This window comes from Nyctereutes procyonoides, unplaced genomic scaffold, assembly GCF_905146905.1.
Source record: "Nyctereutes procyonoides isolate TBG_1078 unplaced genomic scaffold, NYPRO_anot_genome, whole genome shotgun sequence".
In the NCBI taxonomy this organism is placed as follows: domain Eukaryota; kingdom Metazoa; phylum Chordata; class Mammalia; order Carnivora; family Canidae; genus Nyctereutes; species Nyctereutes procyonoides.
In genome coordinates, this window is record NW_026575134.1 from 24,022,649 (window position 1) to 24,042,286 (window position 19,638).

At 37.6% G+C, this 19,638-nt stretch overlaps 1 protein-coding gene across 4 annotated transcripts in view; it reads right to left on the bottom strand.

The window, feature by feature from the left end:
• Positions 1 to 19,638, bottom strand: part of SEMA3D (semaphorin 3D) — a 205,491-nt gene that overhangs the window by 12,132 nt on the left and 173,721 nt on the right. For all 4 annotated transcript variants that reach the window (XM_055300973.1, XM_055300974.1, XM_055300976.1 and 1 more), the window contains 6 exons: positions 17,197 to 17,419; positions 14,998 to 15,086; positions 13,134 to 13,175; positions 10,022 to 10,179; positions 7,778 to 7,842; positions 704 to 843 (listed from right to left, as the gene is read on the bottom strand). In XM_055300973.1, the coding sequence (XP_055156948.1) occupies positions 704 to 843; positions 7,778 to 7,842; positions 10,022 to 10,179; positions 13,134 to 13,175; positions 14,998 to 15,086; positions 17,197 to 17,419 (717 nt within the window). The remainder of the gene's footprint in view (positions 1 to 703; positions 844 to 7,777; positions 7,843 to 10,021; positions 10,180 to 13,133; positions 13,176 to 14,997; positions 15,087 to 17,196; positions 17,420 to 19,638) is intronic.

The following is a 19,638-nucleotide window of genomic DNA, read 5'->3' on the forward strand; positions in this document are numbered from 1 at the left end:
GTTACTTCTCTCTCTGTTGATTTAATTTTAATACATAAGAGTGAATGGTACATGTCCAGATAGTTATCCAATTTGTTTTATATGATATAATTAAGGTTGATTTTCTATTGTTATATATATTCAAACTTTCACTTTATAAATTAAACACAATATGAGTTAAAATTTAGTCCTTATCCTACTCTACGTGAATATATTATGTTCTTATTCTGGATCAGGGAATTGTTCTAAAATATAGACAATATATGAGAATGAAAATTTGAAAAAATTATGTAAATTTCTTATAAAAATCAAATCTGCTTTTAAGTATACTTTATTAATGTATCGGTATTAGGGCACCTGGTGGCTCAGTTGGTTAGGCATCTACCTTTGGCTCAGATCATGATCCCACGGTCCTGGGGTCAAGTCCTGCTTCAGGCTCCCTCTTCTCTGCCACTCTCCCCGTTTGTCCCCCCACCCCCAGCCCCTGGTCTCTGTCAAATAAAGAAAATCTTTTTAAAAATGTATCTGCATTAAGTTGTCCTATTCTTATCTCAAACACATTAAGTGTCATGTCAGTGAGTATAAATTGTTATTTCCCTTTTCATCAAATAGCGGTAAGAACACTGTACGGCACTAAACATTGAATATCTCTTGCAGCCAAAACTTGATTTAACTTTTACACTGTTTCCTTCAAGGTGATCATTCTCTGATGACTATAACTTACCTCCTCTCGATGCTCATCTCCTGACCGCTGGATATACCACTTAATAGATGCTTGTTGGGATTTAGGTATACATTCCAGAAAGGTTGAATTAAATTCAATGCCAAAAATCACCTTTTCATCAGCAGTTTCATGACTAATGCCTGGAAAGCAAACATGGAATAGGAGATTAACCTTGACCTTATTTTAAAAGCAATGGGAAAATAGACTGATTTAGAACAGATGCTATGGGAGAAAGATTCATACACCTTATTAAAGAGAAAGGAAATTCATGTGATAATATTGTTACCTAAGAGTCAAATATTATCTAATAGATTGATTTTCAAAACTCTATCCCTGCATTGCAATTTCCCCCCCTTTCATGAATATTTGCACCTTTTTTCTAAAAAAAAGAATTCTTAAGACCTAACTGTAAACATTGAATCTCTTTATCTGAGCTAGACTGAATAAAACTATAGTGTCTTTTAATGCTTTATGCTTTTTAATTCGTATAAAATTTAAAAAGAGGGATACTTAAGCCCAACATGCATTTGCTATAAGACAGTTAATGGGATGCTAAAGCAACAGTGTTTCAGACACCTTATTCTTGTAAATCAACTGCACCATCTGAAATACATTCCATCCAGAGTAGCCAAAGGCTGTGTCCCATGTGTGATCTTAGATCTGTAGCTCAAATTTGATCAAATAAAAAATGACGGCTGCTCAGTCTGGCTCAAACATGCACTTTTTCATCATATATTCAGATGTCTCAATTCTGCAGATGGGCCTACTTAGCATTTTAGTTATAAACTAAGGGTAAGGCGTAAGGGACCTCTGTGAATCCTAAATATAAGCACACAAAATTATCAGCAAATGGCATGAATGCACATTTATTCAATAGTTAGACTTCCCTTTGAAGAAACTTCTTTTGAACTTGTTTGTACTTTATCAGCAATGATTAAGTCCAGCGTGCTGACACCATTATGAATTAACCTCATCTAACCTTCAAAATGTGTGGATTCCATTTGAAACTTGTAATATATCCACTACCCCTGCAATTCCATTGATTATATCTATGCTTTTCACAGTTAATAAATTCCTAATGCACAGAAAGATCACCAGTGCCAATCATGGAAGAGAAAGACAGGCATCATTTCATAGCAACGGATGCCATTTTCCTAAGCAAAAGAAGTTCATGAATAAAGCCGGGAGGTTGCAGGCTGATTGTCAGGTGATGGGGAAAGGGCTGGGGAGAAACTTAATTAGACTGATTCAACCAAAGAACTGGTTGAGTTAGGAAAAGATAAATTAGCGAAGGCAACTGGAAAAATGAAACAGCTGATTGTACGAAATCCTTTTTAAAATCAGGAAAAACAATGACCCTTTGACACAAAGTCATCAATATGTCAGTTTTACAGGAAATGAATTTATTGTTGTTACCAGTAATCTCTGTTTTATTTCTGAGTTTTAAAAAATTCCTATTTCAAACAATCTCATTTATAATTGCATCAACAAGAATGAATACTTGGGAATTTTTTTAAGAGAATACTTAGGAATTAATTTAACTAAGGAGGTGAAGCACCTGGACACTAAGAACTATAAGGTATTAATGAAAGAAGTGTAATAAAGCACAAGTAAATGGAAAGATACCCCTTGCTCATGGATTAAGAGTTCACATTGTCAAATGTCCACACTACTCAAAGCGATCTACAGATTCAATGCCATCACAGTCAAAATTCCAATGAAAATTTTCACAGAAAAGTAAACAATCTTAAAATTTGTATGGAACCATAAAAAATCTCTGAATAGCCAAAGCAATCTTTAAGAAAGGACAACAAAACTGGAGGCATCATGCTCCCAATTTCAAACCATATTACAAAACTATAGTAATTAAAACAGTATGATTTGGCATAAAAATAGACACAGATCAATAGAACAGAATGGAGAGCTCAGGAATAAACCCACGTGCAGGTACTACATTATTTTACAACACATGAGTTGATAATATACAAGAGGGAAAGGACAGTCTCTTCCATAAATGGTGTTGGGAAAACTGACAACCACATGTCAAAAAATGAAACTGGACCACTGTCTTAATACCAGACACAAAAATTAACTCAAAATAGATTAAAGTCCTAAATGTGAGACTTGAAACCACAAAATTCTTAGAAGAAAACATAGGCAGTAAGCTCCTTGACATTGATCTTACTGATGATTTTTTAAATTTCATGCCAGGGAGCAAGTAACACAAAAATAAACAAGTTGGACTATATCAAGCCAAAAAGCTTTTGTACAGCAAAGAACGTCATCAACAAAATGAAATATCAACTTACCAAGTAGGAGAAAATATTTGCAAATTATATATCTGATAAGGGCTTAATATCTAAAATATATAAGCAACTCATACAACTCAATAACTAAACTCCCCAAATTATCCAATTTTAAAATGATCATAAGAACCTAAGAAACATTCTTCCAAAGAAAACAGAATAGATGGCCAACAGGTACATGAAAAGACGCTCAACATCATTCATCATCAGGGAAATGCAAATCAAAACCACAGTGACATATCACCTCATATCTGTCAGAATGGCTATTGTCTGAAAGACAAGAAATAACAAGTGTTAGTGAGGATGTGGAAAAAAGGAAACACTTGTGCACTGTTGATGGGAGTGTAAATTATTGCACCCACTATGGAAAACAGTACAGAAGTGTCTAAAAAAATTATAAATGTAACTAACATATATCTGGCAATTCCACTTCTGGGTATTTACTTGAAAAAAATTAAAATAAAAACACTAACTCAGAATGATATATCACCCCATGTACATTCCAGCATTATTTACAATAGCCAAGATATGAAAACAACGGTGGGTGTCCATCAAAGGATGAATGGATAAAGAAGATATGGCATATAGCTACACAATGGAGTATTTCTCAGTCATAAAAAAGAAGAAAATCTTGCCATTTGTGACAACATGGATGGGTCTTCAGGACATTATGCTAAGTCAAGTAAGTCAGAGAGGCAAATACCACATGATCTCACTTATATGTGGTAAAAAGGAAAAGAATGAGCTCATAAATACAGAGAACAGATTGGTGGATGCCAGAGGTGGGAGGTGGAAGGTGGGTAAAGTGTGTGAAGGGGATCAAAAGATATAAACTTTTGCTATAAAATGAATGAGTCCTGGTATCTGAACGTTGCCAAGAGAAGTTCTCATGTTGAGAAAACAATGTTTTGTAACCATATGTGGTGATGGATGCTAACCAGACCTATTGTGGTGATTGTTTCCCATGTATGCAAATATTAAATCATTATTGTTGTGTACTTGAAACCAATATAATGTTATATGTCAAATTATAACTTAATAAAACAATTCCTTCAGATTACAAATACTTTAGTTTGTAAATACCCTCATAATCACTACTTTAATTCCCATAGTTGATTCTCAGTCTCTGGCTTCTATACAAGTGTCAATTCCTTCTATTTTTTTAAATGATTTTTCTTAGAAATATGAAATAATTCCTTATAATCTACAGGAAAAACAAACACTCACAAACTTAGCCCAACCTATGTGAGGTCTTTTTCTGATTTTTATTGTCGCTGCTTCATCTACTTTAAAATTTCTTTCCCCTACAGGGCAGCTAGAAGCTAAGTATCCTCCTCTTTAGCCACGCATTCCGCAAACATTATTCTGTGCCTACAATACAATGTACATTCCAGAGACAGAGACAAAGTCATCAAGTGAATGAATTAAGTAAAGAATATAGTATTTGGCAGTGTTATGCACTACATGTAAAACTAAGGCAGATTAGAGAATAAGAGGTAGAATGAGGAGAAATGTATTTCAGTGAGGATGGTCAGAAAAGGTGTCTTTGAGAAATTAACTTTTGAAAAAAGATTTTGTTTATTTATTTGAGAGTGAGTGAGCGCACAAACTGAGGAAGAGGCAGAGGGAGGGGGAAAAGCAGGCCTGGGGCTCCATCCCAGGACCCGGGGATCATGACCAGAGCAGAAGGCAGACACCCAACAGACTGCAGCATCCTGGCACCCCAGAAATTAATATTTTATTTTATTTTTAAATATTTTACTTATTTATTCATGAGAGACCTAGATAGAGGCAGAGACATAGGCAGAGACAGAAGCAGGTTCCTTGCAGGAGCCCGAAGTGGGACTCGATCCCAGGACCCTGGGGTCACGCCCTGGGCCAATGCAGATGCTCAACTGCTAAGCCCCCCAGGTGTCCCCAGAAATTAACATTTTAAAGATAAATTTAAATAATGTGAAGATGGAGCTACATGGACACTTGAAGGGAAGAGTTCTTTAGGTACAGAGGAAATAAATGCAAGCCTACCTGTAGCAGGAACCAGCCTGGGGCTTTAGAACAAGAGGAAGCCAGTGAGCGAGCCAGGTTACAGCGACGTGAGAGAGGGTCAGAGCACGCATCGGGACTAGATCAAGTAGAGTCTGTAGGCCACGGTAGATGCTATGGATTTTTTTTCCTAATTGTTCTAAGAAGCTAGCAAAAGATTTTGAGCAAAGGGAATGGTGTAATCTGGTTGAACTTTTTGAAAGGTTACCTTGGCTACCAAGTGGATAGAGATGGGCCAGGGGCAAGTCTGGAAGCAGGAGAACCAGATAAACAGCTCCGGAACGGGGATGGTGGTGCTGGTTGAGAGGGCCTATATGGAGGTAATGAGAAGTAGGAGCAGTTGTGGCCATAGAGCCATCAGGACTTATTGGGAGGTTGGTACTAAGATGTAAAAGAAGGAGGAAAATAAAAAGATGATGCCTAGCTGCTTTTTTCTCCCCCCCTAAGCAGTTAGGTAAATGGGGGTGCTATATATTAATATGAGAAAGCCTGTAGAACAATGGAGTTTAGGAGAGAGCACAAATTCTTTCTCAGATATAATTTGAGATGCTTACTAGGCATCTAAGAGGAGCTCTTGTGTGGGCACGCAAGTCATACAAGTCTGGCCCACAGGAGAAGGTTTAGGACTGGATTCAGAATTTAGGAGCCAATTGCCTCTGATCATATTGGCATTGATGATGTTAGGCAGTGAAGAGGCAGAGATTTTATCTTTAGATGACGGGATGAAAAGGAAAGTTTGAGAACATTTGGAAGGAGCAGCCTGTAAAGTAAGAGGAAAACCAGAAGGATGTGGGGGCCATGAAGCCCAACGGTGCTGAGACACCATCTCTTCAAAAACAAAAAGCCCTGATATGTAGAGCTTGCCCATTTTCCTGGGGTAAAAACTCCCCCTATGGCTGAAATCAAGCCACAGATGGTTTAAAAGCAGCTCACAAAATTCCTAAATAATAAGCAATCAGCTCTCATGGGACCCAAAGAATTGGCTCTATCACGTCACTGCATGGAAGTCAAACGAAGAATGTGTTTTGAGGAGGAGGGAGTTAGACATTAAGTAAATCATGAGAGCTAAAAACTGGTCATTGGATCTGGCAAGGAGGAAATTCTGGGCACCTTGATAAAAAATGGATTGGGGGCAGTGAGGATGACGACGAGCAAAAAGTGGGCGTGGTGGGTGGTGGCAGGAACAGGATATGGTGAGACACCATCTCCACCCTCGGCAGGAACTGTGTTTTGTGTCACTTTCTTTTTTTTTTTTTTTTTAAGATTTTTTTATTTATTCATAGAGACAGAGAGAGAGAGGCAGAGACACAGGCAGAGGGAGAAGCAGGCATCATACAGAGAGCCTAACGTGGGACTCGATCCAGGGTCTCCAGGATCACGCCCTGGGCCTCAGGCGGCGCTAAACCCCTGCACCACCGGGGCTGCCCTTGTGTCACTTTCTTTACAATACTTACCACTATCTGACATAGAATCTATCTCACTTGTTTTTAAGTGTACTGCCTGCTTCCTCCCTAACACAGCCTGAACAAAAGTTCCACGGATGCGTGGGCTGTTCTCTTTCTTCCTCACGGTGTATCCTCAATACCTGTAATGGTTCCTGACCAAGCTCACGCGCTCGAATGAAAACCGTATCCACAGCAGCACATGGTCATGACTGGAGACATCATGAGCGACACACTGGACACGACAGGGAGTCACCCATGCCTTAGAACAGGAAGTCCAACATACTATTCTGGACCAGAGTTTATTTTTCAGAAGAATGGAATTATGAATTATAAATAATTGTTTTGTATTTAACCTGTAAAACTTCCGGGCCTCCTGTTAACTATGAAACTTGGGTTGTCTATTCACAGCTGAGGTGGTCCCTACCAACGTGATGAAGGCAGGGCAGTTTCCTTCCTCCAGCTGTGTGCGTGTGCGTGTGCATGTGTGTATATTTTCTATATGAAGGGATAGATTGGGAGTGGAAGAAGGTAACCAAAGTTTTGGAATATATACTCTGAATATATACTCTTATAGATTGTTCTTTCTCTGTGATCCAACTCTCTCAACAGAATCCTCTCTATTCTCCACTCTGTCCCGTTCATACTCAGGCTCTCAAGATCTTTCATGAAATTTTCTCCGCACAATAGAGCCTCTGGTGATCGCTCTCTTTGTTAAACTCCCATATCACTAATTGTGCCTTATGACATCTCCCCAAAGGATCCCAAGCTCTCTAAGGAGTTTCTTTGTCCCAGAATGTACTCAGGACAATTACATGCACATGGAAGTCACCTCATAAACATTTATTGATTGAATGAAACCATGAATTGATAACATGAATTCAAATAAAGCATAACAAGTACCTACAGTCTCTTTAGACTTTTCTAGGAGGGTCTCCAACTTTACCCTAAATGTCCATATGTTTTGGACTATATCCTGTTTTATCTTTATTAGCGGTTTTTAAACTTTACAAGGATGGATAAGGCAGTAAAAAGTACCCAAAAAAGGACAGGAATTTTAAAAGACATATGAAACAAATAATGATATAATAAAGGATTATTCACTTAGGCATGTAGATGGGGGGTCAATTTATAAAATCTCCCGTTGCTTTTTCAGAACATAAGCATTATATAAAATAAGAGCTTCCTATATAATAGATAATTCAAGTCATATAATAAAAAGACACACAAAGAGTAGGCTTAAAATTTTAAATGGGAGAAAAGCATATGAAGCCTGTACTTACTGTCTTCTATGTCCCAGCACTGCGTGATTGGGTCTCCATATTTCACATCTTGCCGTCTAGCTCGCCTATGGAAAAGAGATTAAATGGCGTAGAAGGTTGAGCATTATAGCCGGAATATATAAGGTCTGCATCTAACACTAATAACAGTGGTGGAAGCAGAACTATGTTTGTCTTACTGCTCAGCTTAAATGTTGAGCAATATTCCCATCACTCTAACATCAATTCAAACACTACTAGCAAAAGAGTCCTAACAGAGTGAACCCTGCTTTGGAAATAAGTTGAGTTGAATTTTACTCAACTCCTCTGACTCTTGATAAATTATTCAACAGTCAACAGGTTGACTGTAAATATAATTCAGGTTTGAGATATATCCAATGGGGACAACTCTCCCTCTCCTCTTTTTTTTCAATCAGTCAGTGGGAAAGTAATAAGATATGAAAGAGCTTTACTTCGTGGGTAGGAAAGTAAACACAAATGCCCAATTCCTTACCATATGAAGATGCATATTACATAGATTTGATTAAGCAATAAAGTAAATATTGTCACCTCAAATGGGAGTACAGGTTTGACATGATATAAATGGCTCGAAGGAACTCTTATCTGCTGACAGGTTGTTCACACTGTTCTTCCGAGAGTAGAGGCAATGATCATAATAAATAATTCTGTTGGGCATTATTGTCACATATTTTCCTTTAGAGAAAATAGTAGCTATAGCATAAAAAAAGAAGAAACTGCTACATCAAAGTTAAAGTAGTCTTAAACTCTTGCAGCATATTTTCATTGGCTTTGGCTATCGTATGTTGCTGCGTCGGCAACTATAAAGTCACAGTAAACTCTGCAATATCCAGGGTGTTCCTTAAGGGCATTGCTGACCAGGTGATAACCCCGTACAAGTTTCATCTATCATACACATTTTTGGCTCACATGCACATTATGTTAAGGTAAGGGAAAATATCACAGCGGCATGTCTGTATGATCAGAGATACAGTCTTGGGAAATATAAGAAGAAAAATTATGATGGTATAAGGCACATAAGGTCAAGAATGTTTCTAAATCTTGGCTTCTTAAGAAACAGGGTCAATTCATCAAACTGAAGGTTCATTACCAACTAATGAGCACTCTTGGTTTTTAGCTTCTAGAAAAAAAAAATATATTCCCCAAGGACTCACTCTGATAAGTATATCCCTAGCCAAAAACTATAACAAAATATTGATGTTTTTTACTTTCGACTTGTAATAATGGTATCTCTCCGTTCACATCTAATGCAGACATTTCAAGGAATATAAAACGTCTCCCAGTTCTAAGCAGTATCTTCTGTGGTATTATATATTCAATCTGTGACTCCTAGAATTTGAAATTTGACTGATTTGTCAAACAAGAAACAAGTGTGTATGCTCTAGTGTAACTCACCTGTTATCATTGAATTTTCTTAATTTAGACCTAAAGATTAAAAACAAATCCCATATACAATTTGCTGATATTTTACCTAGAGGAAAAATACACTTTGAACAATACTATAGAATACATTTAAAAAATTATTATCATAATATATTTAGCCAGCATCAGTCATGTTGATGGCATTCAGGTTCTTTCTAATAACTTTGCTTTTGCAAACAGTACTGAAACGATCAGTGCTTAAATGACTTTGTGGTGCTTGTGCCCATGTGTGCCTAGAATAAATTTCTAGCTGGGTATCATTGGCTCGAAATAGCATGATTTTTAAGAGCACATAAAGCAATGAACAACAAACAGCAGGGCAATGTTGGCAGAAGCTGACCAAGTTAGAGTTATTGTAGTAAAAATAAAATCGTACCAAGTCACTGAGATGTGCTGTGAGCTGTGTGTAATCCACACTTCTACAAACACACATACTTGTATATTATTTGCAAAACAGTAAGGCTAAGTATATACATATTTTAAAATAAGGGAAGAAGGGAGGAATGTAAGCAAGGGGAACGTGGTCAAGAGAAACCTTTAATGGTGTTTAACGTAGATCAAGGTAAAAGAATATACACAATTTCTCAGCACTTTTAAAGTTCCACATTTCAGAATTTCAGAACACTATTATATCTTCCTTCAACACTGAGTTTCAATGCAAAAGTGTTAAACAACATCTAATTTTGATATTCTTGCCACAGACTACGTTTGCTATATATTTTCTCTTTAAACCAGAAGACAGGTATTCATGTGACATATTCACTGTGTAGAAAAGAAGGCTTCCCCTGAGCTCGAAGTGCCTCTTACCTCTTTGAAGTGGGTGCGTACCGAGAGCATGCATTTCCGTCCCAGGCACAGTAGGGGTCTCTGGCCAAACAACAGTCTGCACAGGCTTTCCCATAAGTGTCGCATCTGTGCAAGGAGAGCTGAACCAATCCATCTCGGGAGCCAATGTACAATTGTTGCTACAAATCAGGCAAAACAAATGAATTGGAAGCATCTTTCAGACTAGTCTTAGGAACTTCCCTTTCTTGAAAACCACACCACAGTCCTAAATCTGTCTCCTCGGGTGTCCCTAGTCCAGCACATGAGCACTTGTGTAGTAACAGAACACAGAGTAAGATAAGTCAGGCACTTCCACTCCTGGCAGGACGGTGGTTTGATGATGTTGACGCTGAAATGGGCAGCATTCTAGGGCTAGAATAACCTTGGCAGTAATTTAAGAAGGTCAAGAACCAGCTGTTAGACTGAGGAATTAAGACGTCAAATTCTTTCCCAATGGTGGAAAATCTGTGTTAGTAGATTATATTAAGCACAGACGCTATAGGCAACGTGGATGGGCCCCCTCTGCTGCGGCTTCTTACACAAGAGATGACTGAACAGGGATTTACACGACTTTCTTGTGGTTTGAACCATTTCATTTGCTAATGAAATATTTACTGACCCCTGAAGGAAAATGGGTTATAAGATGGGATGCCTGGGTGCCTCAGTGGTTGAGCCTCTGTCTTTGGCTCACGTTGTGACCCTGGGGTCCTGGGTTCCACTCCCACATCGGGCTCCCCACAGGGAGCCTGCTTCTCCCTCCGCCTGTGTCTCTGCCTCTCTCTGTGTGTCTCTCATGAATAAATAAATAAAATCTTTTAAAAATGGGTTAAAGGAGGGAGAGAAAATATTGGGGATCACTTGTGAAGAAAGTATTAAAGAGGCTTGGAAGATGCCACATCTCTAAGGGAAGGTTTCAGGATACTATGACACTGGGCACACACAGTCCCATCCTGAAAAGAAGTCCTGGAAGTAACGCCTTGCTCTCTATAGCTGCATTTCCTCGAGGGAATATGTTGGAGGAGGCGGGGAGAGGGGTGATGCAGCTGGAGAAGCCAGAGTCTGTGCCTTCAGGGAACTCCGGGTAAATGCTACTGGACCATATCAAACATTGAACAAAGGAGGAAGATCTGACAAAGAAATATTGACACAAACAACATGCATATCCTGGGCCCGTACAGATCAGTCTTCTCCCTCTCTGGCCCATTAAAATGTCATTAGGACTTCCTGGCTGCTGAGCACAGTGCATCCTGCTGAACACTTGTTTTACTTCAATTCCCCGTAGGGTTTGACACCAAGAAGGAACCCTCCTTGAAACTCTCTTTACTTTTCCTCATTCTCCTTCTTCAGTTCTGCCCGAGGCTCTGATCCACTTTGATGATTCCTTTCTTTGCGTTCAGTGTTAGGTGTTCCCTCTTCTCTATCCTCATTTCTTCGCCTTTCTTGGTGTACAAAGTCAGTGGCCATCCTGAAGTGGACGTCCTGATTGCCCTAAATCTAGCCCTGCTACCCTGCCTCGCTGAGAGGCAGCTCCCTGGTCCCCCGGGACACAAAGGGGGCAGTTCTCCCTCAGTCAGTCACCGTCTCCTTCCCATTCCCTTACATCCAACTCTCCACCTCCCCTTCTTCCTTCTCACTGGCTCTGCCATTGTCACCGCCTTAGTCTTGGTCCTTATCATTTCTGTCCCAATTAGGTCTAAGTGTCCTAAGATTCCCACTGGCTTCAGCCTTGTTTTCTGGCAACTCCCAGCTCAACCCCAGGACTCAGTCCATCCTCCTGCCACACTAGACAGATCTTCCTAAGAGGAAAATCTTATCACAACATATTCCTGTGGAAAATCTTTAAAGGTTTTCATCGTCCTTACATAAAAAGGATGCATCTAATTTGGCTCTGTCTTAAAATCCCAGATTCATTTCTAGCCTCCTGGTGTCTTGCATACACATATGCCCTTTGCTCTAATTGTCCACAAATTTGTTAGAATAAGCCATGGCCTCTCACTCTTCCCACTTTTCCAGATGTTCTCCTCTTCCCCTTGGCACAGGCTTCCTCATCTCACCCTCTTTCAATTTATCTGGTTAACTGAACCATCCTTCATAGTTCAGGTACATGTCTCTTCTTTTTGCTGTCTTCTCCCACTCCACTTGGCTCCCTCAGACTAGCTCCCAGTACGTGCTTCCATTATTGCTCTGCGCTCTTAGCATGCCCCTTCACCTCCTGGCTCCGTTGTGAGCTTCTGCAAATTAAGGGCTATGCCATTCATTCATTACTGTCTCCAAGGATAGTAGTAGGCCTCCAAGAACTAAATGTTGAGGAAACAAATTAATGGAAAAAACCAAAGAAGAATTCTACTTGGATCTTTTCCCTAATAATCTCTGTATCATTTCTATGGCATAGTAGATTAAGACAATGTTAGCAGTACCTAATATATTAAACATATTGTCCCAGAACTTTCGTATCCTAATGCAAGTCTGAACTTCTTGAATCAATTGGGATTTGGAGTATCATATCTAAACTCTGTGGAATTTAATATCATTATTGTTGTTATTATTAGCTACTACTTACTTCACACTTACAATGCACCAACTCTCTGTCTAGAATTTTGCACGCAGCATCCATTTATTAGGAGGCAGATTTTATTTCTAACTCCACTGTTAAGGAAATTGATTCCAGGAGTCAGATACTAAGTGGAAGGCTGGAGGTTGACTGTTGGGCTCTTCGCCACCACAGTCCATGGTCTAACTCCTAGACTCCTTGATTAAAAAAATACTTTTAGTGATTAGGGCTGGTGTTCTACATTAATTTCTTATGGCCTTGATAGAAACACATCTTCATGAGACACAGAAAGTGAACTCAGTTTTCAGGAGCCCAGGGAAGGGGGGAATACATCATTCAATTCATGATATTTGATTCTACGTCTCCTAAGGCAAGACTGCAACAATGGCCTCTAATCAGTTCATAGAAAACACAGATAATCTAGAGCTTTGTACATCACTTATAATTTAACTTCCAATTTTGATAGATTTTCCCCAAAATGAACTTGAATTCAAGCAATCTGTTGCTTTTGTAGTTAATTTTTACACAAAAATTAGAAAGTACCTGCTTCAGAGACAATTCCATGCTCAAGATGATTGATGAGTGCTGAAAATAAAAGTCAAATGTTAATAAAGACAATTATTAACAGTTTTTTATAGTAGCTAATATGTTGTTTTGTCATGTACCACAGATCACTGCAGTAAACTTCAAGGGCCTGTTACATAGTGGGGAAAAGGATCTTAATGTTTGCAATTTCCTTCCAATGTGTCGTAATTCTACCTTAGTAGAAATTATCAAAGTAGTTATTTTAAAGTGTATTATTACAAAAAATTACCTAAATGTATGAGGAAATACTCTGCCTTGAAAATCTCCCCCAGTTACCCACAAGGCTTCTCCTTCTAAATCTGCTTATCTTAACTGCTTCCATATAATTCAAACTAGCGTTGACAAGAACATCTCCATAATTATTTATTACCTCGTTCTGTTCTTACTTAGATCAGTAGTTCAAAAACTTGCTCAAGTAGCAGAGTTCTGAAAAGTTATGGGTGAGCATATTCTTTATGGAACACTGCAAGCTACTGATGCACATGATTTTGTGATATGAACTAGGGCTAGCTTTATTTGTAGAAACTACAAATAGTTTGTGCATGCAATATAAAATTAGAAACATGAACACAAAAGCTACCAAAGGATGGAATGCTTGAAATTTTTTTCTTCTACTTATCATCTACCTATTTACTACTCATTCATTTCTTACCAGCTGCTATTTACACACCAGTAAACAGAAGCAGGTATCCAAGGTTTTTTTTTTTTTTTTAATACGTAAAAAAATGAAAGAAAAATGTTAAAATGAGAAAGTTCTATCCAATAGCCCTGGGGTTTTTTTGTTTTTGTTTTTTTAATAAAGGAAAGAGGGTCATAATCTAATCTTAACACTGGAATCCAAACAATTGCTCTTGACCACTAACAGCCAACAAGTAAAACTTATTCTAATGCGACCTATGTATTGTGGGGGGTTTATTTTTGGCTTCTGGGTTCACACTTCTATTTGACATGGCTTTTCCCTCAGGAACCACACAAGACTTTGTTTTTGGTAGATGCCAGATAGCGGATCTTGTTCTAGTTAACTCCTTGACCACTATTATCATCACAATGTAAAGGATCCTGTGGGACTCAGCATGTTAATTACCTTGAGCTCCTCACAGTGGAGGGCTCTGCTCCATTTTGAGGCAATGGATATTCACAGAGAAACAGCCCATTTTAATGAATTATCTCAACAAAAATGTTATAAACAACATATTTTTTAAAAGCCCCTCTCAGAGATACAATTTTACTTCTAATGTTATTCTCAGAAAATACTTTTAAAATAAACTTCACTGAGCATCTACAAAGAACGCCACAATTCAAATGTATAGTTAAAAGTCAAAGACATTCCCCAAATCCGGAAAACTATTATTTTAAATCTACTAACTCTTTAGGTGAATGTAGCATACATAAAGAATGAAGACTTAATCTCATGAAACCTTAAAAAAAAAATTCCTTACAGAAAAGCAGGGACATGTGATTTATACAGTCTTCCAGTTTTCTCAAATTCAATTGAGGAAAAGTTGAAAAGTAAAATTTATAAAGTAGAAAAGCATCTGGATAGTCAAAGAGACCCCAGGCTTTCATTTACTGTGGCGATTTGTCTGACCACATGCTTGGAGAATAAAGTAATGAGGGGAATCCCAGGAGCCCTGAATTTAGTGGCATTCTACAGAGAAATGGGGGTCCCATTGTCAGTTGCTTTTAAAACTTTTTTTCCATGGCTAAGGAAAAGGAAAATAAGGGAGTGAGATGTACAGACCTGTTCAGGAGAAACACACTGTCCTGGGTACCGGAGGCTACTAAGTTTAACCACGGCTTCTGGAGCTCTGGACTGTCTTACCTTGAATATCTGCAACTCCTCCAGTACTACTTCTTCCATATTCCACTTCTCCTTTGAAATGCTGACCACTTTGAGGACTGTCCCAATGTCTGAAAAAATACATCACCTATGATCCTGCTGTTTCTGCTTCAGTGTTTGGCTGTAAGTATATGCCTAGCAACCTTCACATTGTTCCCCTCATGTTTCAAGAAGTCAGATAAATAAAAATGCAAGAAGTGAAGCTTAAGGGATATGATTCCCTCCTTCCAAAGCATGGTAGTTTTTAGCCCATAAAACACATATTTATAAAGAAAATTTTAAAAGAATGCACTTGAAGTATATTCCTAGCAAAAGGAATATATGTCTCACTTAAATATTGGTAAAAATTATAACAAAAGTGAAATAACCTTTCTGTAACTTAATTGAAAGGTAAAAATATGCTAAAATAACTTTTTTCTCTCAATGTAAGAAATATTTATGCAGTTCTTATATCCAACTTACCATGAAAGGTAAGATATATACAATTTAAAATCATGTTAACAAATGGAAGAGAAATCACTGAAGCCATCCATATGGGGAAACTGTAGCACACTCATCAAACATTTTATTTACAGAAACATTCCTAATTGGCTAGAAACTGAAGTGTTGTTTAAAATTATTTTAGTTTACTTTAAAAGATTAACCAAAATTGAAAGACTACACACCAAAAATTGACATTTAGTAAAGATGCCTTAAATGGAGGATCCTGTATTGCAGTTTACAAGGTGGCATGCTATTGCAGTAAGTCAATCAAAAGAAGGTTTTAGAAAAAAGAAAAAAAATCTCATTTGGAAATTAACTTATACAAAATACATGCTGCCACTGTGGTTGAAGAATATTCACATGTATGGTAATGATCCTATTTGCAAAAAAATAGTCTGAATTACTTAACTCTGTTTTTAAATGATTCTAGAATCTTTGAAAAATATTGAATATACATTTTCCAAATGTCATAATTGAAAGTCAATCCATCTTAGTCGGCTACAGTTTTCTCAGTGAAAGTCAGGTAGTACCATCTAGTGGCTGAGTGGCATTTATAACGCTGGAAATGTTGGCCTAGGAATGCTCTAGGTGGGGACCGCAAATTAAGTGGCAAACTCCTTAAATTTATGAAATACTAATTATTTCAAGTTTTGTCGTGTCAGTAGCAGTCTCCATAGTCTTGAGAGCATCACTTACTTTCCTGGGTCTTGGCGTTGCCATCTGCTACATAATCAGGCTTGACAACTGGTGATCCTGAAAGGCCTGAGCCTGTCACACAGGCTCTGTAAGAAACCCCACTTTGTAAAGCCAGTGTATTTTAAAAAATAAGACTGTTCTGTAGTTCTGAAAATCTATTTCAGTAAAAATATCCATTTCTTGAAAACCCATTAATTTCTATTTCTTTATGCAATGCCTGATTCATTAAATCATGTAACATTATCCAGGATGGAGTACTTCTGTCTAAATGGTGCATGTTGCCTTTACTGCCATTAGAATTCACATTATATTCTTAGAGAATTTTTTTCTTTTTCTTTTTTTTTTTTTTGAGACATACTAAATAAGCAATACTTCTTTTTCTGGAAAAATATTTTTAATCATTTTATAATTATTGAGTTGAGAGACAAAAACAAATAAAATGGGTTCTAATAATGAAAGTGATACTTAATCCACAAAATTCAGAGACAGGAGAGATAATTTCCAACAAGTTTCTGCTTAAAGATCTTTACAAACTATTGTGTAACTTTTTGAAAAGCCATCTTAAATCAACTTAGTCAGCCATTCTCAAAATTAGGTGAAGGGATCTTTGAGGTGGCTTATCAAATATCTCCCCAGAGAGAGGAAAATGTGAAGTTCAAAAATAAACATTGCTTAACCAAACTTGTTTAATTTTAGTTAGTCCACAGTCAACCAACAAATATGTGTTGAGCACCTACCAAAGCAGGCATATTATAGCATCTACATGTATATTGTCTGACATACAAATATATCCTGAAATCTCAAATAATGCTAAGGGAGGCTGGGAATATTGACAACTGTCACTTCAAAGCATGTGTTCTGCAATGTTAAGAAATACTGACTAGATATTAGCTAATAATCACTCAGTTTGATTTTGACCAATAATCTTTTTGAAGTTTTTGTTTTGTTTGTCTAATAGTGAAAAATTCTTTGGAAAGAAAGCATAATCTGGCTCTAGCATACCTGTTCCAAGGAACATCACGTCGTACTGGCCATCTTCTGCAACAACATGATCCACCACGATCTGGGTCAGTCTGTAGTCCACATTGATCCGTTTGAATGTTGGTCCTCCCGCAACTGGGTATATTGGTTTAAACATCACAGGGTGCCGCTTTATGAAACTGATGACGTCATCTGGAAAATCTCGGGTGGATTTAATCAGTGGGTCATAGGTTTTGCTTGGACACTGAAAAGAAATGAGGAGAGGAGTAAAGATATTGTTCATGCACCTGAGGAATTTATACTTACTTATAATAAAGTGTTTAGGACTTATCATTGATAATATTAAAGGAAAGGTCAATGGGATCAATATACATGTACTTGTAAATAAATGCTGTTTACCTTGAATATATCTATGAACAGTTTCCTCTCTCAAAAATATTTTGATTATTAAAATGGGGTATTATTCAGCTATAAAAAAGAATGGAGGGGATCCCTGGGTGGTGCAGCGGTTTGGCGCCTGCCTTTGGCCCAGGGCGCGATCCTGGAAACCCGGGATCGAATCCCACGTCAGGCTCCCGGTGCATGGAGCCTGCTTCTCCCTCTGCCTGTGTCTCTGCCTCTCTCTCTCTCTCTCTCTCTGTGACTATCATAAAAAATTTAAAAAAAAATTAAAAAAAAAAAGAATGGAATTCCGTCATTGGAGACAACATGCATGGACCCAGAGAGCATTATGTTAAATGAAATAAGTCAGATAGAGAAAGGCAAATACTGTATGACCTCACCTATATGTGGCATCTTAAAAACAAAACACCAAACTCATAGCTACAAAGAACAGACTGGTGGTTACCAGAGGCAGGGAGTGGAAGGATTGGCAAAATGGGCGACGGGGACCAAAAGGTAGAAATTTCCATTTATAAAGCAATCATGTCAGGGGATTTGGTGGATGCCATGGTCACTAGAGTTAGCAACACTATACTGCATATTTGGAAGTTGCTAAGAGGATACATCTTAAAAGTTCTTTCTCATAAGAAAAACTGTGTGACTATGTAGGTGATGTATGTTAACTAGACTTACTGTGTATTTTTCAAAAGATGCAAATATCAAATCATCACTTAGCACATCTGAAACCAGTATGTCAATTATACCTCAATTTAAAAATTACATAAGTTTTAAGTCCTTTATCTATGCCCAGTTGGGATTTTGCTTTTGAAATACTCTTCAGCTTCCCTAGCACAAGTGAAAATGTATAATTTTCAATCCCAAGCCAGTTGTCTTTTCTTCCAAAAAGTCTGACTTCAGAAAGCTGAATATAAAAAACCCATGCTAGATCTTTCTGTTGTCTTTGGAACTGTTCTCTTCTTGAATTAACTTCGGTTCTCAAAGGACTACCGTCTTTCCTTGTCGGCAGGTGAAATGGCTAAAGGTTATCAGAGAGAAACTAGTAAAACAGTATTTTGTTTATTCAGGATTCCCAAAACCTCTCAAAAAAATCCTAAATTACATATATTTTTCTGTATTTTCTAACGTTTCCACAATGAATTTCTTTCTTATCAAGATTACTGTTCTTGGGCATGCCTGGGTGGCTCAGTGGTTGAGTATCTGCCTTTGGCTCAGGGCGTGATCCTGGGGACCTGGGATCGAGTCCCACATCAAGCTCCCTGCATGGAACCTGCCCCTTTCTCCCTGTGCTTGTCTCATGAATAAATAAATAGAATCTTAAAAAAAAAAAATTACTGTTCTCTATGAAGATCTATGAGATTTGAGTTGAAATAATTAGGAAGAGAGTGATCTGTAAACAAGGGGATATATGAGAAACCATTATTTTCATTTTATTTCAATTCATTTATGATTGCAGTTTTAAATTAAGCTCATGATTATTAAAAATTAAATGGGACAAATCACCACATCATAAAAATTACTTATAAGAGAGATTTAATAGTTTTCCGCTATAATTAGTCAATTTTTTAAATAACTGGTGTGAAAATTATGCTGTGAACAATTCAACAGCTCCTTCCCTAAAGGATCTGTGGAGAAACCATTCAGAGAATTTTCACTTCTGTCTGAAGTTGCCTCTTCTGCACTTTTGTGTTCGCTGATTCAACAGTTAGCATATCCTGCCCCCTGGTGCTCAAATGCAAAAGTTCAAACTAGCACCAAATGAATGAATTTATCCAAAAAACATGCATACAAAGAGAATTCTTTTCTAATTTGACTTTTTTCAGCAAATATTTACCCTTCCACATACCAAATCTATATCATTATTTCAAAATATTGCAATTCAGAAAGTTAATTCGGATAACTTCTGTTATCCCATTTGAATTTTTCATGGCCTAATACATTCTGTTGGAATGGAAAATTTGGCTCTATGTTGCAGGCATAGAGAAGAAAATGAGTGACATTAAGGAAAGTCTGTAAGAAAGTGCTTTTTCCCTATTTTCATATTTAGACAAGTTGGAAACATAA